Genomic DNA, 27,409 nt, shown 5'->3' with positions numbered 1-27,409 from the left:
AAAAGGCTGCCCAAACAGAGGAGCATTCACATAGTTTAATGGTTTTTAAAGGGGCACACACCGAACAAGATTTTCATAGCAGGAGTCTATTTAGAATAAACAAATCGTACCTTGGTATTAGGTCCTGAGTGGTGTTCGGACTTAATTGAGAACAACCTCGAAGAATTAGCAAACCTTTCTGGACTAAAACCTGAGTCCTTGGCTGATGCATTGCCGTATGATCGATCGCGAGGGTTACCTTCCACACTATGCTGCATCAGATCTGGACAGTGCTTGTAGTAATGACCGTACTTGTGGCAATTAGAGCATGCTCTCTTCTTCCTCCAATAAGACCTCTTGGAAGGGGCTCCTTTGCTTTTGACAACAAAGGGATCGTTGATGCCTTCCACGTTAACATTAGGAGTTGACTTGCCTTGTTTGCGTGACTGCAGGCAGATAACTAAATTGATAAGTTCAGACTGGACTTCATCAAAGTCTACAAGATCCTTGCAAGCAATATCACACAGCTTGTTGCAATTCGATGCTAATGCTCCAACTCAAAACTTTAAGACCCTTTCGATGTCATCATTCACAGGCATTTCTGTGCTAATAAATTCGTTCTTTGCATTCTTTGTCCACCTTTTGTATATCAACGAATCTGGAAACTCAAGTATGTTTTCAAACTTCATGGCACAGAAGATATGACTACAGGGAATACCACGTGATTCAAACAGCTTGTACGAATTTCCTTGAAAATGTTTCGCGTGAAATAACGTGATGCAGATCTTTCATATACCTCCAACGAGGTAATCATCACTGGCTCTGAGCACTGAGACTTAAAGTCAGCTATTAATTCGTTGTTTCTATACTCCTTTAAGGCCCTATCCAGGTTATGCATGAAGTCAATGAGGGTGTTCTTGCGATTAACATAAAATCTGATGAGAGAATTTATACCTTCACACTGTGATGTCGTCCTTATGTAACCGAAAAACTTATCCCGGAGGAAACAATGGGACCACATCTCACGAGTTTTGTACGTCTTTTCCATCCAGGTACTGCCAACAAGGTTGTGCTTATCCAAAATGGCTGCCCATCTCCGATCAAAGTCTCTCTGGTCGTTGTTGTCGTATATAAGACCCTTAAAATCGCGCAGAAAATTAGGATTCTTTATATTTTCACATGCATTTCTCTGCAGATGCCATCCGCATAACCGATGGGTCGCATCAGGCAGAACATTCTTGATTGCATCTCGCATGGCAAGGTCTCCGTTAGTTATTACTGCTTTTGGACTTTTCCCACCCATCGCTTCAATAAAGGTTTCCAACAACCACTTATACGTCTCTGTGGTTTCGTCGGATAGTAGGCCGGAGCCGAAGATAACAGTCTGCCCGTGATGATTGCATCCAGAGAAAATGACCAAAGGCTTGTTGTATTTATTCTTCTTGTAGGTTGAATCAAAGGCAACAATATCTCCAAAGCAGTGATAGTCGATAATTGACTGTCCATCTGCCCAAAAAATATGCTCGAGCCTTTCGTCACTAGTGAACGTATACTTTCCAAAGAACAGCGGATCGTTGTTTGACTTGCTAATCAAATAGTTTATTGCCGCATTGGCATCCCCGTTTTTAACCTTTGACCGACGATAACGATCAATGTGGTTGTACAAATCTTTGCGTGTGAAGCCAGCATGACGATATCCACCCTTCTGGAACGCAATATACCCCATAATATGGCAGGTCTTGACACCAAAATTATGAAGATTTTCCACTTGGACTTTATCGGTGACAGTGAGACGACGATTGGCCGGAACCAGATGCGCAAATTGGGGTGGCGTCAGATCGTGGTTGTGAGATTCGACAAAACATGATACTTTCCATCTACCGCAGCCGTAGTCAAGCTTTACCCTAAGCCAAGCTGGACACTTGGTTCGCGTTAGTGACATTGCCTCCCTTGATCTATCATTCAGATCGAGATACCTCATATTCCTCCAGCCCTCTTTGTTGCAAACAAGTTGCCTACTAATGATTCTACCTTGATTATCCCTAACCACGTCGTCCTTCCTCATTACAAATCCATGCCAACAAGAATAAGCGTTATAAAACTGGCAGGACTCATCCTCTGTCCTAAACTCCAGGTTCCAAATATCCTCCACCATTAAATCTGCTATTCTTTTTACACCACAAACTTCTTCACTCTTGCTAGTAGAATCCAGCGAATCCACATCGTCGTCTTCAGCATCGTCTTCTGCATTCGGTTGATAATCGAAATCATCACCCAAATCATTATCAGAATCATTCTTCACATCATCCTCGTTTATGGACATAATTTAACCCCTGCCATAATTTTACCCAAAAATGTCAATAAACAGAGCCAATGACAGCAACGAAGGGAAGCTAAACTAAGCTGCATGTAAAATTAAATGAACCAAATCCAATTAAACTAACCCAATTATTTACGACCTCAGTATTAGGTTTTAATTTCAATTCCCCAAACCTAGCCACAGCATAGAACTGGACAATGTTACTTTATTTTCAAATTCCAGAATAGCAACCCAACACCGTAAACAGAGAACCGTTGAAAAGGCATAGACTATCATCAAAATTAAACTAATCTGGATTAACAAAAAAACTTAATCAGACATACCTTGATGACAACCAAAGGTTGAGCTTGAACGGATAAAAAATGCACTCCCAAAGGGAGGTGACCTTACCTAATCCAACGCACCTAATTCGAAGTTAGCAAAAAAATGGGGATGGTAACCCAGCTTCCATCAGCCACAGTTTCATCAAAAGCAGAAGTTCAGTAACAAATTTTGAATACTGGAGCCACATCAGTTTAGCATTCGCCATCTCTTCAGTTGACGTCGATGCCTAGCCGACGGAACTAGAGTACCAGTTCCGGCTCCTGTTACTCGAAGGAGATCAATCTTGCTAAATGGACGCTAGGTGGATTACTCTCTGGTGTAACACTAAACGAAAGTGAAAAAACCAAACAAGGTTGGATAGTGGGTACTAGGATAACAAATTTCACTACTGGACGAAGATGTGTTTTTCAAGTTCTGAGAGATGCATGTTGAATTTCAGGAAGAGATGGAGGGTACTTTTTAAAATGAAAAATAAGTTAGATAGTAGAAATTATAATTGCAAATGTTCCCCAATACACTATACAGTATGTATATAATCTAATTAATGTAGTATCTATTATGGTATATGTTCATTAAAAGCTTTTGCTATAACCAATGAATGCATTAATGCAAGGTTGAAAATTTTTTTGACCAATGGCTAAGATAAAGACACATATGCAAGGGTAATTTACCCACAAAATTGCCATGAGTTTGGAAGAAAACACCTAAAAATATATATTTTATATTATTATTTAAATCAATTAAAAATGAGAAAAAGGTGCACATTTTGATAAAGGTGAATTTTGGGTAGGTGGCATTAGTGGTGGAACTGTGGAAGAAAGGATATTGACCAAAAAGCCCAGCAGTATATTCGGGGCGTTGTGTTAGGTTAAGAGGTTCAGCTGTCCTTTTTCTTTTTCAAACCTATTTCTCCGCTTTTTTACTCCTCAGTCTCACTACTCAACTCTACACCAGATTCACGCTTCTCTCTAGTCTCTTCCAATGGCGCCATCTTACGTACCTAACGGCAACCTATCCACCGGTGGTTCAGTCACCGGCCGCTTTGCCAATGTCTACAGTGAGGTTCAGAGCAGCCGCGTTCACCACTCTCTCCCACTCCCCTCCGTTCTCAAGACCTCCTTCTCCCTCGTCGATGGTCCCCGGAGCTCCGCCGCCGGCAATCCAGGTAAGTCATTTCTATCCATTTCCACATTCACTGCTCTTTGATCTCTTTCTGTGTCTCTCTGATCTGTACCATGTGTGTACATTTGCAGATGAGATCGCTAAGCTGTTTCCTCATTTGTTTGGACAACCGTCTGCGACGTTGGTCCCTAGCGAGACACCGCTTCCGGATCAGAAGTTGAAGATCGGCGTGGTCTTGTCCGGAGGTCAGGCTCCCGGAGGCCACAACGTCATCTCTGGAATCTTTGGTATGAATCATTCTTTTTTCTTATTCAGCTCAATCGCTTCTTTGTTATCTTTTTCGACTGTAAATTTTGTTTTTATTTTTATTTTGTCCTGGCGTTAGATTACCTGCAAGAGCGCGCAAAAGGAAGCACATTGTATGGTTTCAGGGGTGGTCCTGCCGGCATCATGAAATGCAAATACGTTGAACTCAACTCGGACTATATTTATCCTTATAGAAATCAGGTACATTTTCATACTTATAGTTTTTATTTTACTCTTTTGGAGCTGAAATTGAACAATGTCCTTGTTAAGCTGTATTTTGAAAATGCTTTATCTATAGTGTTCGCTTTGTTTATATTCCCCTGTATATCATGCATGATTTATGAATTCTGAGGCTTAGCGCCGTGAATTTTTATTAAATAGATATTTAATATTTTGGTTTGCAGTACTCGTGGTTCTGTTTCTTATATCAGTGATGCCAAAATTTTGAGATCTGACAGTTGCAATATCTGTTGGCAGGGTGGCTTTGACATGATTTGCAGTGGGAGGGACAAGATTGAAACTCCAGAGCAGGTGCGGTGCATAATTGCTATGTGATTAGTTCATTTGAGTTCTTATTTTGTCTTAAGTATGGACAACAATAGAATATAAGAATAATTTGATTTACTTATGTGTGTAGTTCAAACAAGCTGAAGAAACAACAAGGAAGCTAGACTTGGATGGGCTTGTTGTTATTGGTGGAGATGACTCAAACACAAATGCATGCCTACTTGCTGAGAACTTCAGGTTTCTTTGTCACTTTATTGTTGAAATGATCCAACTTCTTGGAAGCTATGTTAATTAAATGCTGTTTTTGTGCTTGTTTGGGCGTCATTATTTTGATAAAAAAAATATATTTTTTCAATGAAAAAATATTTTTTTTTATTTTTTAGCGTGTTTGGCAAATTTCGAGTAGTAAAAGTAAAAGCACTAGAAAAATCAGAAAAACATCTTTTTTGAGAAGCTGTAATTTACATCTTTTTTTAAAAGATCTTTTTTCTTTAAAAAAAGATGTTTTTCATGTAATAAATAAACAAAAAAGTACTTTTATATTGTTATATCCAAACATAATTGATAGATAAAAAGATCTTTTTGCATGAGATACCCAAACATAAAATTGCTTTTACTTTTTCATAAGATCTTTTAAAAAAAGATAACTCGAAAAAAGATATTTTTTTAGAAGCTCACCCAAACAAGCCCAAATATGTTGTGTCATGATTAACATTAATATTACCATTCCATCTATATATAATTATTGTAATTGTCTCTATATGAATATAAGAGAAACAATTTCCATTCATGAGTATGTGAAGTGATAGTGTTTATTTAACTATTTTTTGTTTGATGTGGGTTTATGCAGAAGCAAAAATCTGAAGACTCACGTGATTGGATGTCCTAAAACTATTGATGGTGATTTAAAGTGCAAAGAAGTTCCTACCAGTTTTGGTTTTGATACTGCATGCAAGGTAAATGAAGCTAAATAACAAGTCTTCAATCTGCCTTTGTAATTTTGAATTGGTCTAGTTCTACATGTTTTTAACATTTCAAATAAGTAATTTTTTTTTATCACCAATAATTTTCTAAGCATGTAGTAATATTTAGGAACCATTTTTTTATTTTTATGTGTTGAAATGGGAGTGTTGAAGTGTTTGAGGATGCTTTTCAGAGCAACAGCTGTGTTTCAATTTCTCTAGCAATATTGTGAACATATTTGATAAAATATTCGTGTTTGCAACCATCACATTATCCATGGAACTCTACACAACTTGTCATGTTCCACAACTTTCTCAGGATTTGCACTTGGTTTATTCATGATTGCAAATTTGCTATAGCATTATGATATTCGTGAATCTTGTTTCCTAAAAGAAAATTTCTAAATATTAATTGGCCATGTATATTTTCCATTGTTGCCCTCATTTGTGCAAATTGCCAAAAGATGTTGGATAGCATGTGCCCTTTTGGATGCATGCTGAATGATCCCGAGAACTGACCCTGTTCACATGTATATGTTGATTTAATGCAGATATACTCTGAAATGATTGGAAATGTTATGGTAGATGCCCGATCAACAGGAAAATATTACCATTGTGAGTATTCAAATTGAACAACCTCTTAGAAGAACCTTAGAAACTGATTTGTCACCATTCTGTACTGGTTCCTATGTTCTCACTTCTTACAGCTTTGTTTGCTTCACCATTAAACAATTTTGCACTTCAGAACTGTTGATATCATTTGATATTGATGTATCTTTGGAATTTGGAAGATTTGAGGTTATATTTCCAAGCATCAATAAAAACATATGATCATCTGTCTGCAGTTGTGCGGCTTATGGGGCGTGCAGCTTCACACATTACACTGGAATGTGCTTTACAAACCCACCCAAACATTACTATTATTGGAGAAGAGGTTTGTAATAAATTTGATCATCTTGTACATTCTAGCATGTGATGAAGTTAATTTGATATTCTCACACATTGATTTTGTGAAGTTGTGATTAACATTTGCTACTCAGACTGTACCTTTTTTTTATCAAATATACTTGATTTGACCTGTAAATACATATTTCAGGTTGCTGCCAAGAAGTTGACACTGAAAAATGTCACAGACTATATTGTAGATGTTATTTGTAAAAGAGCTGCAGTTAATTACAATTATGGGGTCATTCTTATCCCTGAAGGTTTAATTGATTTCATTCCTGAGGTACATAGCAATCAGCACAAGAAAATTTTCGCCAGTGTTTCTCTGTGTGAACTTGTGATTTTTCCATTAGTGTGTAAATCAGTTTGTATGCTCATACTTGCTGATGATACTGGTTGTACATGCTGTTTTGCGATTTTCAGGTCCAGCAACTTATTGCAGAACTAAATGAAATTCTGGCCCATGATATTGTGGATGAGGGTGGATTATGGAAGAAGAAACTCACTGATCAGTCACTGAAGCTTTTTGAATTCTTACCTCAAGCAATTCAAGAGCAATTGATGCTTGAAAGGGATCCACATGGAAATGTTCAGGTGCCTAATGGCGTTATAATGCTATCTTTTATTTGTTTGTTTGACCCATGATGCATCAAGTCAATGTCAATGGTTCTATCTTCCAAGTTTAGGTTGCCAAGATAGAAACAGAGAAAATGCTTATTCAAATGGCTGAAACTGAGTTGGAGAAGAGAAAGCAAGAGGGAAAATATAGAGGCGAATTTAGAGGGCAATCTCACTTTTTCGGGTATTCTATCAAATTTCGGCATCATTATTTTGAATTATATATAAATTCTAATTCGAATATATGCTAACATGAAATGCCAAAAAGAGTGTAAAACAGATTTTACGAAAATGTTTTGTTTTTAAACTGTATATTTGATAGTTTGCCTTATTTTTTGAGAGTTTATAGTTACCTATACTTATTGGAAATATGCAGCTACGAAGGGAGATGTGGATTGCCAACTAATTTTGATGCTACTTATTGCTATGCTCTTGGTTATGGTGCTGGAGCCCTCCTTCACAGTGGGAAGACTGGATTAATATCATCAGTTTGTGGCCTCTTATTATGTCTTGACAATTGAGTGTGCTTTCGAAGTTGTTTGTTTTGTAACATTGAAGCAGTCAACTGAATTTCTTGAATTCACTCTGTTGACCAGGTTGGGAATCTCTGTGCACCAGTTGAAGACTGGATTGTTGGTGGAACTGCACTCACCTCACTGATGGACGTAGAGAGAAGACATGGTAGATATCTGCTACACTGCAATGGATTCGTATCCATACCATTACTTTTTCTTTTCCAATTACTATTTGAATTATGAATGCTTTCTTTCGTATGGTTTATATGAATATGTAATGTAATTTCTTTGCAGGTAAGTTCAAGCCCGTGATCAAGAAGGCAATGGTAGAGCTTCAAGGTATAACTGACATAAACCGTTAACAATTTTGCCTTTATTACCGTTCTGGCGTCAGCTCTAATTTATATATGAAAAAGTATAGGTAACCAACAACATTTTTGAACAATGTGTGAACAATGTGAATTAATAGGGTTAAAAGAGTAAATTAATCTTAAATTTAATTAGTAGCATTAAATTAGGATGTAGTGTATTTTTATTTGATTGGTGGTTGTTCATGTTGTTGAAGATAGTCATTTTTTGAGGTACTAATGATTATTATATCTCATTTTCTTTCAGGGGCACCCTTCAAAAAGTTTGCCTCCTTGAGGGATGAGTGGGCCCTAAAAAATTGCTACGTCAGTCCAGGTACGAATCATTGTATAATGGACCCAACCAGCCCAATTAGTAAGATCCACTTAGTATAGCAGGAATTAATATATAGATTCAAGTTTTAATGATGATGTTCACTGTAGGTCCAATTCAGTTCTCTGGTCCGGGATCTGATGCAGTTAGTCACACCCTTCGTTTGGAGCTTGAATCACAAGCTTGAGCTACTTTTCCGTAAGGACATTGTTTTGAGATTGGCGATTCATTTGGGATTTTAGGGCCTTGAAGTATATTTATTTGATCTGTGACTTGCTAGGTTTTTGTAATAACGTTTGGACTGTAGCAGTTGCATGTTAAATTCTTATGCTGCCATTCAGCATCGGCAAGTTATGTTCATGATTATAATTGAATAAATGTTTGACTCTGAGTTGGTTGATATTGATTGGTTAATCATTGAATTCCATGTTAACCCTTCTACTAAGAATGTTTCCCTTTAGCCTTTTATTTAGGTCAAACTAAAATAACGCCAGTGGATAACTAAAGATAACTGAAGAAAGGAAAGTTTTAATACAAAATAATTCAATTGAAAAGGTAAGCTTTTCTTTTAATACAAAATATTGCTGTTAATTAGAGAGATAGAAGGAAGAGAAGGAAAAAGAATAAGCAGGGTTTTGAAATTGTCATTTTAAGAGAAGGGAAAAAACAAGAGAATACTCACATAATGATGTGTGTGTGAAAGTAATAGTTTAGATAATGACATTTTTTTATGGTAAATAATTTAGGACCAATTTGGGTAAACAACTTAATTAAGTTCTTTTAAAAAAATAGCTTAAAATATAAGAATTTATATTAAAAGCAGTTTATAAATAAGTTATTTTATATTTGGAAAGTTATCATAGAAGTATTTGTTTTAAAGTTGTATAATAAGTAGGAGTGATAAAATAGCTTGTGAGGAGAATGAGACTTCTTAAAAGCTCTTAAACAATTTTTCGAAAAATTAAAAGTATATCTAAAAAACTGTATCAAATACCCTTAATATGACTTTTCATAAGTCAAAACTCTAAAAAATAATTTTTGAAACTTCCCAAACAGACCCTTAAGTGAAATATGTCAAACTATCTAACCATATTTAACTATCACTTTTGTAAGAAGATATCTTCATGTGAATAGTAGATTAGTAGTAAAAGAAAACAACCAAGATATATGGGAATAATAAGTAATGGTGAACTAGAGAAGAAAATAACAGAGAAGAAAATAAAAGGAAGGGGAGGGGGACAAGCAAGGTTTTAATTGACAACAAATCATAAGTTTTTTCTCACTTGGTGTAGTTGATCATATGAATCAAGATTATAACCCTATAATCTTATATTGCACATCATATCCATAAGGATTTAAATGATTCTAGTTTCACTTATGGTTTTTCCTTCTTAGGTTTTTCATCTCTACTAATTATTGAGCTACAGGTAAGTTACCCTCTGTTTGATCTACCCTACTTATTAAATTTATTATAGCAGGCCTTCTTCAATAATGATATATGCCCAAACCACATCAATGACTAGTAATAACTGCCTTAATCTCTAATATCACTCAGATATGAAGTTTCAATAGATGAAGCTAACCATTTTGATCAGATAAGAACGTGAAGTATCATTATAGGACTCAATGAATTTTCAATGTCATGAATAAATAACACATACATCTATCTTTGTAGGGAGATAGATGTTGACCATCAATCATTATAGGGATTGGAGATGGGGTCAAGGGAGGAGGAGAAGGGCTTTTCCACCACTGCCAATGTATGTGACAAATCAACTATAAACTTTTATGACATTAGGTCATAGTAAACTCACATCAACACACATAGATACATACCATACATGGCTGAAAAATAAATGAATTTCTGTCAATTTTCTTATAAGACATTCACGGGGGACTGAAAAGAATGCTAATTGATTCAGTAGCAACATGGTACGTCTGCATGTGTATATCAATCATATAACTTTGAAGAGGCTAAATGGCTAATGACACACGTAAATGTTCAGTGGACCTTAGTGTATTGAAACCTCCACATGATATGAATTTATGTCTCACCAATGTGGGGGTTGGAGTTGGGTTGGGGTTGGGCTTCTGTCAATAATCTCATCAAGCTTGTATATGTTGTGTGTGATGTTACATGTCACATAAATAATGACTCATTCATACAAATTCGGATCGAATAAAATAAGCGCAACTATACAAATCGTGCAATTCTTATCTTTCGGCCTTTGAGGGGTGCTTTTTATATCCATAAGCTCCTTCTCTCACATGCTCTTCTTAATTGCTCTTTTTTCAATTCTTCTACTTACCACGTTATGGAATAGCGCCTGAGCCTGACAACTGTAGAATCCTATAAATATCTATGGGTGTGTTTGGTTTAGCTTGGTGGAGGATTATGATTTCTTTTGAAGGATTAATACTCAAGTTAATTCCTGAAATTTAGTTTGCATCAAGTTGGTATTCGATGTTTTTTTGGTGAAATAAGTTTTAGTTTTTATAAAGACTTACTTTAACGGCACTTGTGTAGATTGTCAAGGATAAACTAATTTGGGTTGATCGTATGATTATAAAAAAATTGTTAAAATTAGAATTTTATCTTATGCATGCATCATTTTCTTGGCACTCGACCGTTAAAAGATGTTGATTTGTTCTTATGAGTTATTATTACCACCAAAACAATCCTGAATTGCGCTTTCAGAACTCAATCAAATAGGAGGAAAAAGGTTAACGATGGAATGGGGAGAGAAAATGTCATGATATATTAACTAATCAAAATCAAGAGCATTATGATGGAGGGAGTGAAATTGAAGTGCTGGGAGTGGGAGCCAACAGCGATGTCCATTAATCCATTTATGCAGGACTATTTTAGGCCTGATAATTTGATCATGTTGCATACTAATGCTTATTTTGCTACCTATCTCTACAATTTCCATTTTTCTTATTTTTTTTGCAAAAAAAAAAAAATAGAATAAGAGAATTTTTCACATTAGCTATTAAGCTAAATTAGTCATATTTTTAATACAACTTTTTTTTTTTGTAATAATTTTTAATACAACTTTACTAGAAAGACAATGAAAAATCTTAACAATCTGAATAATAGATTGGATATTTAACTCAATAAAGATAAAAAATAAAAACCATTTTATTAATTACCCTAAGTCCAAAAATTCCATTCAATTATTTCACAAAAATAATCATCCAAATCCTAAATTACAAACGGTTTTCACCTAAAATCCTACTTCTTCCACAGTCAGCAACCACCCCCACATTCATCACTAACTATCCTACCTCACCGGTGTCAAAGACAAAAGAAAGACACCCTTACCGTCCGTCAGCTTCAACCCCAGTCCAGCCTCCTCTCTCTCGCGCATCTGTCTCCATCGCCGGCAGCCAACAGTTCGGACGGACGCCACCGTCCCGTCGCGGGTCTCTGTGTCTTCCGCCGGCATCCCCCGTCGAGACCAGCATGCGTCCTTCCATTGCACGTCCCTGGTTCCCGGCTCGCCTCTCTCTCCCGCGTCGGTACCCTCCCTAGGGTCACATTCTGCCACCGCTGTAATAATAACTATCTAGGTAAGTATAGAAATGAATATTCGACATCTGTGAACAAAAATAATGATCCAGTTACTCACTAAAACGACCATATGCATATACAATGCTAGAAATAACCATCCATCATCATAGTGAAATGAACATCTGGATGTGAAGGGTGATGCACGTATGAAACGACAACCGCGTATGTCCCCTAAATATTGCGGATTTAGACACTAGGACGGTGAACCCCGCCGGCTTCCGGGGGCCTGCACGGCCGGCGCATTGGTGCTGCGCAAGGGACGCAATGTACGCGAAGGGGGTGCCTGCTCGGACGTTCTCGGAGAGCTGGGCGGCGTCGGCTGGTGTTCTGGGTGGCGGCTGGTGTTCTTGATGGGGTCGGACCAAAGAGACGGGAAGAAAATGGATAAGAAGAATGCACTGCAGAATGGAAATCACTCGCGGAGAAGGGAGAAGAAGGGAGGTTACTATATGCGTAACTGCACCATTTGCTAGGGGTGTGCATGGCCCGATCCAGCCCGAAGACCCGGCCCGGCCCGAATACTTTAGGGGCTATTTTGGTGTGATTTCACCGGGTCTAGGGTCGGGTAAGAATCTCAAAAATAGACCCGGTCATTATTTCAGATCGGGTCCGGGCCATGGCTTGGGTCACCCAAAGTCGGCCCGGTGGCCTGGTCATCATACACAATTGATATTTTGTGTTATTAGTGATGAATGATGACTATTCTTATGTGGGATTTAAGTATTGTAAACCTTAATATTTTGTGTTATTAGTTATTATAAGACTATAAGTTAATGTTTTATGTTTAAAATGCATAAGATTTTAGTCTAATACATAATATTGTGTTATTTATATTGATTTAAATATTTGGTGTTATTAGACAATATTAGTATTGATTATGGTTATACTTTAATTTTAGAGAAGAGTTGGTTCTTGTTATATTTTTCTAAGTGAATTTTACCATATCAAATAATGGTTGGAGTCTTGGAAATTTGGATATTTTCATGCTAGCTTATAATATTTTGTGTTATTAGTGATGGATGATAGCTATTCTTATGTGGAATTTAAGTATTGTCAACCTTAATATTTTGTGTTATTAGTTATTATAAGGCAATAAGTTAATGCTTTATGTTTAAAATGCATAAGATTTTAGACTAAAACATAATAGTGTTATTTATATTGATTTAAATATTTGGTGTTATTAGACAATATTGGTATTGATTATGGTTATGCTTTAATTTTAGAGAAAAGTTGGTTCTTGTTATATTTTTCTAAGTGAATTTTACCATGTTAAATAATGGTTAGAGTCTTGGAAATTTAGATATTTTCACATGCTAGCTTATAAGAAGGTATCAAGGTAATGTAATGTTAACGACCTGATTTTCACCCCGTTTTTACTCGGTATAATCGTGGCCCGAAAGTATATAGGTTTTATCGGGTCTCGGGTCGGGTTCGGGTCTAATAAATAGGCTCGGTATATGTTTCGGGTCAGGTCTGGGTCACATCAAACCCGATTTCACCCGTCCCATACACACCCCTATCATTTGCAAATCTTTATTTTTTTAAAATTCAAAATTCGAAATTATTAGAAATTAATTAAATTAATTATCATCTGATTTTAATTTTTTTTTTAATTCTATTGTTCACATTGTTCATTAAATTCATTGTCTCTCTATATTTTCTTATATATTATAATTAAATTAATATAATTAGCCAATATAAAAAATATATAAAGGATAAAGCTAGAGTCATCACAAATTATTTTATTTATTAGTAGGTTCGGATTTCTTCTTATGAGTTTTGGTTATTGTATTGTGTTTGCCTATTGGACAATTTTTCTCCACACTTGTATGTGTTAACTACCATTTATATTTTAATGAACCTTCATGGAAAAACCATCAGTTGTTAATAATAAATTATTATTCAACAACTATGAAACGGAAAGTTTAGGCACTACATTAGCTTACCTTAATTTAATTTGATCACTTTATAACTTTACAACTCACACAAAAGTGGCTAGCAAGATCCTGGTAATCATAAGGGGATACATTCTTGATGCTTTTTCCCCTTGTTCCTTTTCCCCCCTATCGATGAGTACCTAATTGAGAGGATGGAGAGGGGACAAAAGAAAGTGATTAGAACCTCAAATCCACATGATTGCATATAAAATCCATCTAGATTAATAAAGTATTGGTTCCCCAAAAAAAAAAATTAATTAAAAATTCAAGCACTAATCAAGCATCTACTATATGGCGTTGCTGATAGAGTAACAACTAACAAGTCGCCTAACAACTGAACATTCAATATGTTTATTTTTAGAATTAGGATTTTTTTTTTCTAAAAATACTATTTGTACATTAAAATCAGTCATCAATATATGTGTATAAATATATGTATGTATAAATATATATATGTTTTAATTTATTTTCAATATATATTTATATTCCAATATTTATTTTATACTAATAACTAATTTTTGTATACACTTAATATAGTCGTTTTTTTTGCAACCGCTAAACATTGTAGAATACGTGTGCTTCTCACATATTTATCGGACAACTTTAAATTCTTGAAACAGCACAGCAATTTAAATATTTTTTTTCCCTTGTAGTTTTATTATCCATTAAATAATATTTTGTATAAAAGAAAAAATCTTAACAATCTGTTTACTTTGTATCGAAAACTAAAATCCAATACCTTTTGTCTCTGAAGTAGGTGGAATATAATGAACATGATGTATTAAAATTTTGTGTAATGTTTCAACCAAAACGAAAAGGGTGCACTGGGATTTATTAACATAGTTAGCCTCATTTCTTGATCTTGTCTGAGAGTTCTTATAAAAAATTTCAACTTGTTAAAGACATGTTTTTCAAGAATCTCCACAAAGTTCATAGCCTCATACTAAAACAAAACTGTACAAGCAAAACACACGGCATACACATTAACACATCTGCTTGGAATTTAATCAGACTCCAAACCAAGATAACTACTATGCGATCTATACCCGAGAGAAGGAGACAAGTCACATCTAAACAATTAAGAATTCCATATATATACACATCTTCTTATAGTTTTTCCACATCTCAAAAGGTACTGTTATTATTTATGGTACATTCACATGCTACATAATTTGAAAATAAAAAATGTTATAAGTAGTTATGTTAGAAATTATTTTTAATATGGAAATGGAAACGGTGTTTTGGTTGAATATTGATATTTGAAGTGTATTACAGTATTGTGGAACTCATTCAACACGCCCTCACGTATTGCACCACACCCCCCACGTGTTGGCCAATACGCTGCCAAGTGTCCAACACGCCCCCCACGTGTTGCACCATGCCTCCCACGTGTTGACTTTTTACCTACAAAATCCACCCATCTGTAATTACACCAAATAATCTCATTTCTCAAAAAAACACCAATATTTCTTCCATATAAAAAAAATCAGTTATGTATAATTTATAATTATTATATTTTTTGGTTTCTCACTATATATCTCCTAACCTGGCAAGCTAAGGATTCATCTGTTACGAATCGAAACTTTTCTAATGATTTGTCGTTGGTCAATAGGTTGCTGCATGTATAAGGCGAGATTCGAAATCCCTCACGACGTTTACTTAAGCAGGTTAGTGAACCAATCATTAGACTAACCCAACTTGATTTAAAATAATTATTATATATTTATACATATTAATTTATATATTATTTTAATTAAATAATCAATTATTAAAATAATTAAATATAATAATAATAAAATGTACAATATACTAATAACTAAATTTATTTATAATAGTATAATAAAAGTTTTTATACAATGCTTAATACATACTTTTATATATAGTGGTTGATTTGTAACTTCTCTTTTTATATTAGTATTATTATTGACTTAAAATTTTTTGTTTTTGGTTTTAAATGCTATTCCTTTCTACGTCAAATAATATTTGCCACTTTGATCCGAACAAATATCTTAAGATAAAGAGAGTAATTAGATGTGACATTAGTATAAATAAAGTTTTCTACGTATATTGCTACCGGAATATTATATCCCTTTTTTTGAAACTTTATGGTAGTTAATTTAAAAAAAGTACGTTTTAAATAATCTTATTGCATATCTTAATCATGGGGTCCACTCTCATTGTCAACTAGCCTGCGTCCCACTCTGCCCTTTTTTCCAACGGGCTTTACCTTAGGCCCATTTATTTACCTTTGGGCTCTTCATGCCAAGTCAAACTGATAACTCCTTAGATTTTGACTAGCATATATGCTTGATTTGGAGATGTTTGAAAACCAATAAAATTTATTATTTTTGGTCAGTAATTAATTAATAATGTTTAAAAATATAAATTAAAAATATATTATTAAATTATTAAACTAAAAAAATTAAATTAATAATTGAAATATTAATAAAAATAATAAATTTTAATAATCTTTGAATTCTTTTATAATTATCAATTATTATTTTGTAGTGTATTATAATTGATGTGTTGGTGGATGCATTGTATTTTATATTTGATAAAAATGAAAACTCAAATTTTATTGATTTAATATTATTATTTTTTTATTGTAAAATTATTTTTTATTTTTATTTTTGAAAAATTTAAAATTTAGAATTTATGCTTTAGTTGATTCATAATTTGCTAATATTGAATAAAAAAAAGCTAATTCTCTCTAGTTGATCTTTTTTATACTTATATCTTTTGGTAATGAAATTTGGCTTTATAATAATTCTTCTAAAATAAAAAAAGAAGAAAGAAGACGTCGAAAAAAAATTATATTTTAAGAGTCAAATCAAATTCTTCAATAATAATAATATATATATATATATATATATATATATATATATATATATATATATATCTTCTACATGTTATCTAAAAATCAAACTTATACTATTTTGGAAAAAAAAAGAGTCCTCGTACGGATAAAGATATTTTATTAGTATGATTAATATGTGATTAAGAATTTTTTTTTTTCCGTTTTCACAAGGAAGGAGGCTATTGAATATTCAATATTGGTGACAAGAGAGAGAGGAAAAGAGCATGAAGCCGAAAAAGCTTGATGGCATGCGATGAAGATTGAAAATGGAAATAAAGCTTGGGAGCATAGCATATAGCATCATGTGTAATAAATTAATATCTCATGCAAAAGTCAACACGCTCACAAATTAGGTAGTCACATTTTTTTTGTAATAAAAAATTCTCATCTTGTGCATGATATAGATGGATGGTATTGTTGGGCTGACATGTTTGCATATAAATGAGACTTGCAATTCAATGTGTGATGTGTGGTTCAACCCTCCCTATCGTCTATTTTCTTGCAAAATATACCCTCACTCATTACTCATTATTACACCTCTAAATTATAGCATGGTAAACTAACAAGAGTCATGTTCCTAATAGATTAAAATAAAATTATGAAGTAACTTTAATATTATAATGGCCAATTATATGGTGCCTATTATTTGGTGTCTAAATTTTGTCTAATTTTCTTTTTGTAGTAAATTTTAAATTTTTAAAAATTATTTATTTTTATATCTTTTAAATTAAATATTAATTTTTAACTCTTTTTAGTAAATAGGCACTATCTTTTAAGCATCATAGCATTCACCTATTATAATATAGCTCCTTAAACCCGGATATGCCCATATTCAATAAACCCGGATCTATGTGCATATTCATAAGGTTCTTTACGCGGAATGTATGTTATTATGTTACACATGCCTAGTTTGAGGTAGCCTAAAGCCTTTGACGCTTCTTTTGTGAGGGTCGGCGCTATAATTAATAGCATATGAAAACATATATATAATAACATAATAATACGCAGAAGAATTTATGATCCATAACATATTTGTTTGCTTTTGGTAGCAACCATATATATGTTCGTAGTAAAGATTGCTTATGGTCTTTAGGATTATAACTGTTCCGTTCTGGGTGAACTGAGGTATACGACGCCAAAGTTATCTGTTTGATGTCTGGAAAGAGCTATATGTTGTTCAGAGAGTGGCGTTTTAAGAAAACTTCGGCCTCTCGAAACACGGCGGCGGGAACACCTGTAAAAAGTACGCCGACGCTCAAATAAGAATGAGAATTATCAGAGAGTAAATGAAACAAACTAAAGCGAGTTGTGTAACCTATTTTTTCTGGGCTATTGGTGTTTGGTTTTATAGATGAATGCAGTGTCATGTATTGCGTGTTTGTTTCGATATTAAGGGCTTAGATAGTGAGTTTCGTTGCTGTTGATAACGGCTAGGGGATAGTGTTTGACTTGTGCGTGTTTTCGGTCAGGTGGTTGCTTCAGATGTGATTGTTTGTTTCCGGACTTTATGGTCGGTATTCTGATCTTATCTCCGAGTTTATGGGGTACACGTCATAGCCCCCAAGCTTGTCTGGCTCTGTCCCGCTAGTGGCAGGCAAGCTTGTGTACTCGTCCTTTGTAAGATTTTTGTCTCTTCCCCTTTTTTTATTATATTTTTTTTGGACCCCCTTTGTGCTGAAGAGAGGATATTTGTTGGAAAGAAGTCAAGGAGTTTTCTGCGTTGTGGTCTGTGCTGCGATTAATGCGCCCCTTCGTTTCTTTGGGTTTTCGATGTCTTTAACGGTTATCTTTTAATGTGCCCACTAAGTTAGTGGGCTTTGTAATAATATCTCATTCTAGGCTTGGAATTGACATTTTGCTTCTTCGCATTCTATCTGTTTAAGCTGCAGCATGACTTCCAAAGGTTAGTTCCCTTTCTAATTTTGCATCTGTTTTTTCTTTTGAAATGACAAAAGAGAAAGATAAGAAAACGGCTGTGGAAGAGAAAAAAAGATAACCCATATTATTGGGTTCATGATGACGTCAAGACCCGGTCTTCGTCGTACATTGATGCTGAGTCCATGCGTGAACTCGAGGGCTTGCGGGTGGTAAGGGAAGGTGTGGGTGTTGAGTTACTTTATTGTTCTAGTGACGATAGGGTTTTCGAGCGGAGGGGTGACTGGCAATACTTTTATATGTATACGCCTTGCTTTTTTGAACTTGGTGTGAAGCTTCCTTTCTCTGCGTTTGAGTGTGATGTGTTGACCCAACTAAATTGTGCGCCTTCTCAGTTGCACCTAAATTCCTGGGTGTTTCTTCGCGCTTTTCAGTGTTTAATGGAGTTTCTGTCTTTCCCTTGTTCTCTTCCTTTATTCTTTTCATTATTCCAGTCAAAAGGGGTTCGGAGGGGGTTGTGGGTATGTTTGAGCAGTTACCCTGGACGTTCCCTTTTCCTTCTTTATAAATCTTCTTTTAAGAATTTTAAATCCTTGTTTGTGAAAGTGCGGTCAACCGAGGCCGAGTATCCGTTTTATTTGGACGACGAGCTGATAGAGAGGTTTCCTCTCTATTGGTGTTCGGAGCCGTGTCAGATCCTTGAGGCTGTTGAACGGAGTGAGGATGAAGAGAAGGTATTAGATTTTTTGGTAGAGTCTTTTGTTGATGGGGAGTGTTTGTCTATTCCCGAGGTTCTTCGACTTCACGATTCAGGTGATAGTGAGGGTTTGAAGGCTTACATAGGTAATGTTTGGCTTTTTCTTTTTGTTTCTTCATATTTTAGATTTAATCCGACTTTTTGTTGTCCTGCGCAGGTGGACGGGCTCCTCTCCTTGATCCTTCACGCTTTCAGTCCTTTCTTAAGAAGAAAAAGGAAAGGATTGCTGATGCCTCTGAGGTTGTGAAAGAAGGTGGTGGGGATGCTGCCCAATCTGTTGCTCAACGGTCGTCTTCTTTTAAGAGGAAAAGGGATGATGTTGAAAAATCTGTGGAAGTGATTTCGGAAGGTGATAGAGAAGCAATGGGTGGTGGTAAATCTGCGTTTGATAGACAAAAGAGATTGCATGGCTTTATCCCTGGTACCAGCTCTCATTCGTTGTGGAGCAATCAGTTCCCCTTTGCTGAGCTCTCCGATAGGGTGTCTCAATACCTTGGCGATATGCTCATGACTCGCCGGATTGGGGTAGAGAGTTTAGGGAAGTTCATCCATGTTAATATTCTGTTCTCGGCTTCTTTTATTTGTTCTTGTGTCTTTATTTTAACCGAGTTTGATGTTCTGTAGATTGTTGCTTCGCGACTAATGTGTGCTGGTCGGACGACTGAACTTATCGGTGCCGAGCACCAGGTGGATATGGATAGGATTGCTGAACTGGAGAGGACTTATAAGGAGAGGATTGCTGAATTGGAGAAGTCTGTGAAAGAGAAAGATGACGCTGTTATAAATGCTACAGTCAAAGTGAAAGATTCTGAGGAGGAAGTTGGTCGTTTGCGGGACCAGATCCGGCTTTTGCAGGCCGAGGTTAAGGACAGTGATGTTGCCAAAGGTCAGCTTACTTCTAGGGTTGCTGAACTGGAGAAAAATGGGATGGAGATATTTTCCTATGGTTTTGAGCGGCTGTTAGCCAAGTCGCTGTTTTGGCCCCGGAGTTCGATTGTGATCGTCTTGACATGACCAAGATAGTGGTCGGTGGAAAATTGGTAGTGGATGGAACTGTGGAGGATCATGGTGAAAATATCCCTCCTTGATTTCTGATATTTTAGGTTGTTTGTTTTGGGCATGTGTGTCCCTTTTGTTGTATTTTGTTGACTTTTTAGCTAATTGGTTAGCTTTTGACTGTTAATGGTTACTGATTTTTTGGTTTGGGTGTGTTGAACTTTAAGCATGTTTTGCTTTTTTGAATATATAATGTGTAGTTGTATGTTTGTTGTGTTCGAGAATAGAACGAGATAGAGAATAGGACTCATATTGATATACGTGTCAGTCTGATTTCATAATTTGATAATTTGGGCGTCTGGCCTCGTTAAAATCCTCCTTAGGTAAAACCCGTTCTTTTGGGAAAAACCTCTAAGGGAGAAAAAGAGTACATTCATCCATGAAATGTACAAGTTATGATCTATACAATTTGAGGGAAGAAATGTTCTAATTTCCTGAAACTGGATTGTCGTGTAGTGTTTGGAGCTGGTAAGCCCCCATTCCGAGCACTTTGGATACTCGGAATGGTCCATCCCAGTTTGCGGCGAGCTTTCCATGTGAAGGTCGTCTGGCTTCTTCTGTTTGTCTGAGGACTAAGTCGCCCTCCTCGAATGTCCTCGGCACCACTTTCTTATTGTGCTTTCTTTCTGCCAGTTGTTTCTGGGCTCTTTGTTTAATGGCGGCGATTTCCCTGTCATCTTCTGTCAGATCAAGCTCGGCATTTCTTGTGTTTATGTTATGTTGTTCGTCGTATAGTTCGGCTCTTAATGTGGGAACTCTGACCTCTACGGGGATTAATGCCTCTGACCCATAGACTAGCTTGAAGGGTGTTTCGCCCGTGGTGGTTTGTATTGTGGTGTTGTAACTCCACAACACTTATGGGATTAGCTCCGCCCATTCTCCTTTCACATTATCGAGCTTTTTCTTTATTGCCTGCAGTATAACTTGGTTAGCAGCTTCGGCCTGCCCATTCTCCTTTCACATTAAAATTTTTTAGAAATGAGCCGAGCTTATTATCTGTAAATTGTCTACCGTTGTCTGATATTATTTCCCTTGGTATTCCAAATCGGCATATGATTTTTTTCCATATGAAAGACCATACCTTTTCGACTGTTATTCTTGCTAATGGCTGTGCTTCAATCCATTTTGAGAAATAGTCTATTGATACTAAAAGAAATTTTACCTGACCTGGGGCTGTTGGAAATGGGCTGAGAATATCGAGCCTCCATCTGTGGAAAGGCCAGCTTACCTCCATGCTGTGTAATACTTCGGCCGATTTTGTAGAGATGGCTGCGTGCTTTTGACATTTGTCACATGTCTTGACTTTTGTTATACAATCCCTTTTCATGGTCGGCCAATAATATTCTGTTCGGATGATCTTTGCAGCGAGAGCTCGTCCTCCAATGTGGTTCCCACATACACCCTCATGGACTTCGTCCATCACCTCTTTCGCCTCATCTTTATTCAGGCATTTTAGCAGTGGTTGTGAGAAACTGCGCCTGTATAGTTCTCCTGCTATGTTTGTGTAGAGGCTTGCTTTTCGTCTGAAGTGTTGTGGGTTGAGTTCGTCCCTGGGTACGATACCTGTATTGATGTACTCAAGGAAAGGTGTTCTCCAGTCGCGGAGGTGGTTAATGCTTGTTATAGATAATAGTTCAATGCTTGGTTTTTTAAGTGTGAGTTGTGATAATGCTGATGTTTGTGTGTCTGCCCTAGTGGCGACAAGTTTGGATAATATGTCTGCTCTAACATTCTTTTCTCTATGCACATGTAAAATGATGAATGAATAGAACTTTGAAATGAGATCCTTTGCTATGAGCCAATATCACTCTAGCAAGGGATCTTTTACCTGAAATTCTCCTCGGATTTGTTGGACCACCAAGAAGGAATCACAATGTGCTGTCAAGCTTTGTACTTGGAGGTTCAGGGTGAGCTTGAGTCCCGCTATGAGGGCCTCATATTCGGCCTGATTGTTGCTTGCCTGGAAGTGGAACTGGAGGGATTGCTCGGCCTCCACTTTGTCCCCTTCTCTCAGGATTATCCCAGCTCCGCTTTCTCCTCGGCTGGACGCCCCATCCACGTGTAATTCCCAGGATTTGTTGTGTTCGTCAGGGGTTAGTTCTGAGATGAAGTCTGCGAGGATCTGTGCTTTTAATGCCGATCTTGGTTGAAATTGGATATCAAATTCCGAGAGCTCGATAGACCATTTGGTCAGATGTCCGGCCAGTTCTGGTTTTGTCAGTATTTGTCTTAATGGTTGATTTGTTCTTACTATTATTGTGTGCCTTTGGAAGTAGTGACTGAGTCTTCTTGCTGTTATTACAAGTGCTAAAGCTAGCTGTTCTATCCTTGGATACCTTTATTCCGTTGATTGCATGACTCTACTGACGAAGTATACTGGTTGTTGCATTTTTCCTGTCTCAATGACTAGAGTCGAGCTTATAGAATAATTAGAAACAGATAAATATAAGTATAAATGTTTACCGACTTCTGGTCTTTGCAGGACGGGTGGTGATGATAGAATGGTTTTGAGCTCGGCGAACGCTTTCTCGCACTCTTCTGTCCATTGAAACTTCTTATTCTTTGATATTGTTTGGAAGAAATGGTATGATCGGCTTGACACTGCTGGTAAGAACCGAGATAGTGCCGCTACCTTTCCTGCCAATTGTTGTACTTCTTTTACTGTTTTAGGGCTCGCCATGTTAAGTATTGCCTCACATTTTTCAGGGTTTGCTTCAATTCCTCGTGAGATCAGCATAAATCCAAGGAATTTGTCTCTTTGTACCCCAAAGGCACATTTCTCTGGGTTAAGTCTCATATTGTATGCTCGAATCTGTTCAAATACCTCCCTGAGGTCGTCGCAGTGTGACTTTTCCTGTGTGGTCTTGGCGACCATATCGTCCACATAGATTTCCATGTTCTGACCTATTTGATGACGGAACACTTTGTCCATCAGTCGTTGGTAGGTTGCACCTGCATTCTTTAGACCAAATGGCATTACTCTATAATAAAAATTTCCGTGCTCAGTTATAAATTCTGTCTTGCTTTGGTCTTCTGGATGCATGAGGATCTGGTTGTAGCCAGAGTATGCATCCATGAAGCTCAAGCTTTTGAAACCTGAATTCTTCCTTACCATTACCACGTTTGAGAGCCATGTGGTGAATCTGATTTCTTTGATGAAGTTAGCTTTAAGAAGTTTCCCAGTTTCTTCTAGGATTGCCTTTGATTTTTCTGCCCCGAGATTCCTCTTCTTTTGAGCTATAGGTCGGCTTGTTCTGTCGGTGGTGAGCTTATGGCAGATAATATTTGGGTCTATTCCTGGCATGTCTGCTGGGGTCCAGGCAAATAAGTCGTTGTCTTGTAGTGCTTTTATGAGCTCTGATCTTTCTTTTCCTTGTAGTGCTTGACCGATGTATGTGACTTGTTCTGGTTTTGACGTCAGTGGGATTTCCTGGAACTCGTCTGCTGGTTGAGGCCTTTCTTGGGTGTCCCCTCGAGGGTCAAGCTCTGCTAGGGACAGTACCTCATTTGTCTTGTGAATTGCTTGTACCTCTTATTGGAATTCTTTTCCTGGAGCCGACCTCTTTAGGCTTGCATTGTAGCATTGCCGAGCTTGTTGGCGATCTGAATGGAGTGTCGCTATCTTTTCGTCCTGTGCCTGGAATTTGACACATAGATGAAAAGTTGAAACTACTGCCCTGAACATGTTCAGGGCAGGTCTTCCGAGGATAATATTATAAGGACTAGGGCAATCAACTATAAGATATTGTATGTCAATGATCCGTGACGATGAGTGGTTTTCCATCATCGTTTTTAGCCATATGTAACCCTTAATTGGCACCCTTTCTCCAGAGAATCCGACTAATTCTCTGGATGAGGGTTGTATGAGCCTTTCAGATATTTTCATTTTTAGAAAAGTAGTGTAAAAAAGAACATCGGCACTACTACCTGGGTCCAGAAGAACTTTTCTTACCAATAGTTCGCCTGTTTGGATGGAAAAAACCCACTAGGTCGTCTGAGTGTGGTGCGGCCGAGCATATGTCTTCCTTGTTGAAAGTAATTTCTAAGTCGGGTACATTTTCGTTGTTATGTGGTGTTGTTCCTTCGATTGCCAGCATTGCGCGGTAGCTACGTTTTCTCGCCGAAGTTGTTTCGCCTCCCCCGACAAATCCTCCGGATATGCAGTTTATAACTCCTTTAGGTGGGGTGTTGTTTGATCATTTATTGGCTTCCTTGTTTCCCGAGGCTTGTTGGCACTCTTCTTTGTCCCTATCGTCCTCTTTACGTTTCCTTCCTTCGATGTACTTATCTAGGAGGCCTTGCCGAGCTAACCTTTCCAATAGATCTTTGGCTATCACGCACTCATCGGTTGTGTGTCTGTATTTCTGGTGGAAGGCACAGTGCTTGCTTTTGTCAACGAATCTCTGGTCTTGATAGCTCCCAGCTCTTGCGGGTGGTTTTATGATTTTAGCATTGATTATTTCTTTGATTATCTTTTCCCTCCTTGTGTTGAATCTGGTGCAGTTGTCGAATTTTGGGGTCAGCTTGAATGGTTTGCCGAGCTCTTTGTTGTTCGCCGACCTTGGCATTCTGTCGTCCTCCCTTCTAGGTTTTCTTTCTGTTCTGTTGGCCTCATAGAGTTCTTCAATCTCCATCTGTCCAGCTGCTCTTTCTCGGAACTCCTCTAATGTCTTCAGCTTGGTGACTGCGATTGTCTCTCTGAATTTTCCCGGTCGGAGGCCGGCCTTGAGGGCATGTAGGTGGACAGCGGGGTCCAGATCGGGTATTTCCATTGTTGCTTCTGCAAATCTGGTCAGATAGTCTTTCAGGCTTTCTTGGGGACCTTGGCGGATGGTGCCGAGATAATCGGATCCGTGCACGTATATCCGTGCTACAGCGAAGTAGTCTATGAAGGACTTCGCCAGTTCTTCAAAGGAAGAGATCGAACCTGCAGGTAATTTTGAAAACCAAAGTAACGCAGCGCCGTCGAGGTAGGTAGGAAAAGCTCTACAAAGAACAGGTTCATTGTTAGGGCCATTGAAAAACATCATAGATTGAAATTTCTTAATATGAGCCTGGGGGTCACCAATCCCCTTATATGGCTCAAGCGAAGAAGGTAGCTTGAAATTCTTTGGCATTTGGTAGTTGGTGATTTCCTCCGAGAAAGGGTTGTCTAAGGTAAACTTCTCTTTTGGTGGGTTTACACTTAGTAGGTCTGTACTGCCTTTGCTTGGGCCCTTTTCATCATGCTTATTGCCGCTGTTCTGGGTGGACAACTCAGCAAGTCGTTTGACTTCTGCTTGTAGTTCGGCCATCTGGGCCAAGAGTTCGGCCTGAGTGAGCTGGTGGATTCCGTTGTCGGCCATGTTAAAAGGTTGGAGAAACCTGTGTAAAAGAGAAAAAATAAAGTGCAATATATAAGGAAGAGTGGGGTTAGATTAACTGCTTCGGGGTGGTCGCCAAATGTTCCGTCCTGGATGAACTGAAGTATACGACGCCTAAGTTATCTGCTTGATGTCTGGAAAGAGCTATATGTCGTCCAGGGAGTGGCGTTATAAGAAAACCTCGGCCTCTCGAAATATGGCGGCGGGAGCACCTGCAAAAAATACTCCAACGCTCAAGTAAGAATGAGAATTATCAGAGAGTAAATGAAACAAACTAAAGCGAGTTGTGTAACCTCTCTTTTCTGGGCTATTGGTGTTTGGTTTTATAGATGAATGCAGTGTCATGTATTGCTTGTTTGTTCCGATATTAAGGGTTTAGATAGTGAGTTCCGTTGCTGTTGATAACGGCTAGGGGATAGTGTTTGACTTGTGCGTGTTTTCGGTCAAGTGGTTGCTTCAGATGTGATTGTTTGTTTCCGAACTTTATGGCCGATTTTAATTCTGATCTTATCTCCAAGTTTATGGGGTACACGTCAATAACAATTATTTAAATTGATCCTCAAAATTTTAAAATACTAATTTAATCCCTAAATTTACTATTTATAATTTATTTTGATTGTTTAATTTTCTAGACAAACGAACACTACTAATAATATAATCTATAACAGTCATCACCAATAATAACATCTTTCTATAAAATAATAATTTGATTTGAAGTTATATATATATATTTTTTTTGTTTCCCACAGTATCCTCCAACCCGACAGGTCAAGAATTAATCCGCAGATTTGAACTCCATTTAAGGGTCTGCCGCTGACCAATGGGTTGCTGCATGCACAAGGCGGGATTCAAACTCCCGACACTTGCTTAAGCGAACGAGTAAGCTGACCACTCGACCAACCCAAGTTGGTTTGATTTGAAGTTATATATTTTGTGGTTTTGCACAAACAAGCATTCTAAACAATTGTATGTTATATGATTAATGATCGATCATCATCACCGTCAGTAAGATTGATTGAAATAGCAAGGTAAATTGAAAAATTAAATTGCTGTCTTTTTTCTTTTATTTATTAATTTTGTATACCAGTTTAAGTTATCAGAATAAAATTTGTACTTTTTATTATTTTTTGTCTGATACATGGTATCATGAAAGGTTTTGAATTCTGTATCCTAATTGCAGATTCATTTGGTCTTGATTACCTTGTAGTACAGTACTTAATTCTTATTAATTCCATAACCACCATATGAAAGCCCCCATAGCATGTGCATCCCACAGATATTCACAACCGCAATTATCTGCATTTGTTTTCCCCCTCTGAAAACATAGGCACGTGTAAAGCTGCATATCGACTATATATAGATTTTTTTAATTTATTACTAATATTTTTATCTGTAATAATATTATGGAAATATATATTTTTTAAAATTACGATCTAATTTATTTTAATAATATAGATTATGCATGACACAAAAGATTTATAAAAAAAATTGTAGCTTGACAAAAATTTCTGGTTAAGAAAATCAAAATATTTATAGATAAAAAATAAATAATAAGATTTTTAGTTATTATTTTTATATAAAAAAGTCTAATTTTTTATTAATAATTAATTTTAATATTCGTTATCTAAAATTTGAAATAATTTAACATGTATACTTTTATATTTAATTAGGTGTTAAGTCTGTTGTACAAATAAAAATAATTAATTTTTAT

The 27,409-nt window shown here is 36.6% G+C and overlaps 4 protein-coding genes and 1 pseudogene across 4 annotated transcripts in view; 2 read left to right on the top strand and 3 right to left on the bottom strand.

The window, feature by feature from the left end:
• Nucleotides 1-3,368, top strand: part of LOC107638661 (uncharacterized) — a 34,088-nt gene extending 30,720 nt beyond the window's left edge. The window contains exon 7 of the transcript XR_015881046.1: nt 3,321-3,368. The gene's annotated coding sequence lies outside the window, so the exon portion shown is untranslated. The remainder of the gene's footprint in view (nt 1-3,320) is intronic.
• Nucleotides 87-2,134, bottom strand: LOC107635929 (protein FAR1-RELATED SEQUENCE 5-like; annotated as a pseudogene).
• Nucleotides 3,369-3,378: 10 nt separating the features above from the next.
• Nucleotides 3,379-8,721, top strand: LOC107638660 (pyrophosphate--fructose 6-phosphate 1-phosphotransferase subunit beta). Its single transcript, XM_016342016.3, has 16 exons — nt 3,379-3,788; nt 3,877-4,032; nt 4,131-4,252; nt 4,529-4,582; nt 4,689-4,795; nt 5,409-5,514; nt 6,072-6,135; nt 6,366-6,454; nt 6,617-6,748; nt 6,889-7,059; nt 7,152-7,267; nt 7,460-7,571; nt 7,680-7,764; nt 7,893-7,937; nt 8,214-8,282; nt 8,390-8,721. Exons 1-16 carry the CDS (start codon nt 3,605-3,607, stop codon nt 8,464-8,466), a joined length of 1,689 nt encoding a protein of 562 aa, XP_016197502.1. The 5' UTR covers nt 3,379-3,604; the 3' UTR covers nt 8,467-8,721.
• A 12,040-nt stretch (nt 8,722-20,761) lies between these two features.
• LOC148566564 (uncharacterized) lies at nt 20,762-24,432 on the bottom strand. Its single transcript, XM_088484305.1, has 6 exons — nt 24,288-24,432; nt 22,799-23,821; nt 22,164-22,543; nt 21,564-22,067; nt 21,224-21,289; nt 20,762-21,133 (listed from the first exon to the last, which is right to left on the bottom strand). The coding sequence occupies exons 1-6, from the start codon at nt 24,430-24,432 to the stop codon at nt 20,762-20,764; spliced, it is 2,490 nt and encodes an 829-aa protein (XP_088340431.1).
• A 99-nt stretch (nt 24,433-24,531) lies between these two features.
• Nucleotides 24,532-25,680, bottom strand: LOC107635928 (uncharacterized). Its single transcript, XM_016339476.1, has one exon. The coding sequence runs from the start codon at nt 25,678-25,680 to the stop codon at nt 24,532-24,534; it is 1,149 nt and encodes a 382-aa protein (XP_016194962.1).
• Between the last annotated feature and the right edge of the window lie 1,729 nt (nt 25,681-27,409).

This window comes from Arachis ipaensis, chromosome B4 (genome assembly GCF_059453495.1).
Source record: "Arachis ipaensis isolate K30076 ecotype BB chromosome B4, ASM5945349v1, whole genome shotgun sequence".
Taxonomy (NCBI): domain Eukaryota; kingdom Viridiplantae; phylum Streptophyta; class Magnoliopsida; order Fabales; family Fabaceae; genus Arachis; species Arachis ipaensis.
This window is presented reverse-complemented; position numbering and strand designations above follow the sequence as displayed.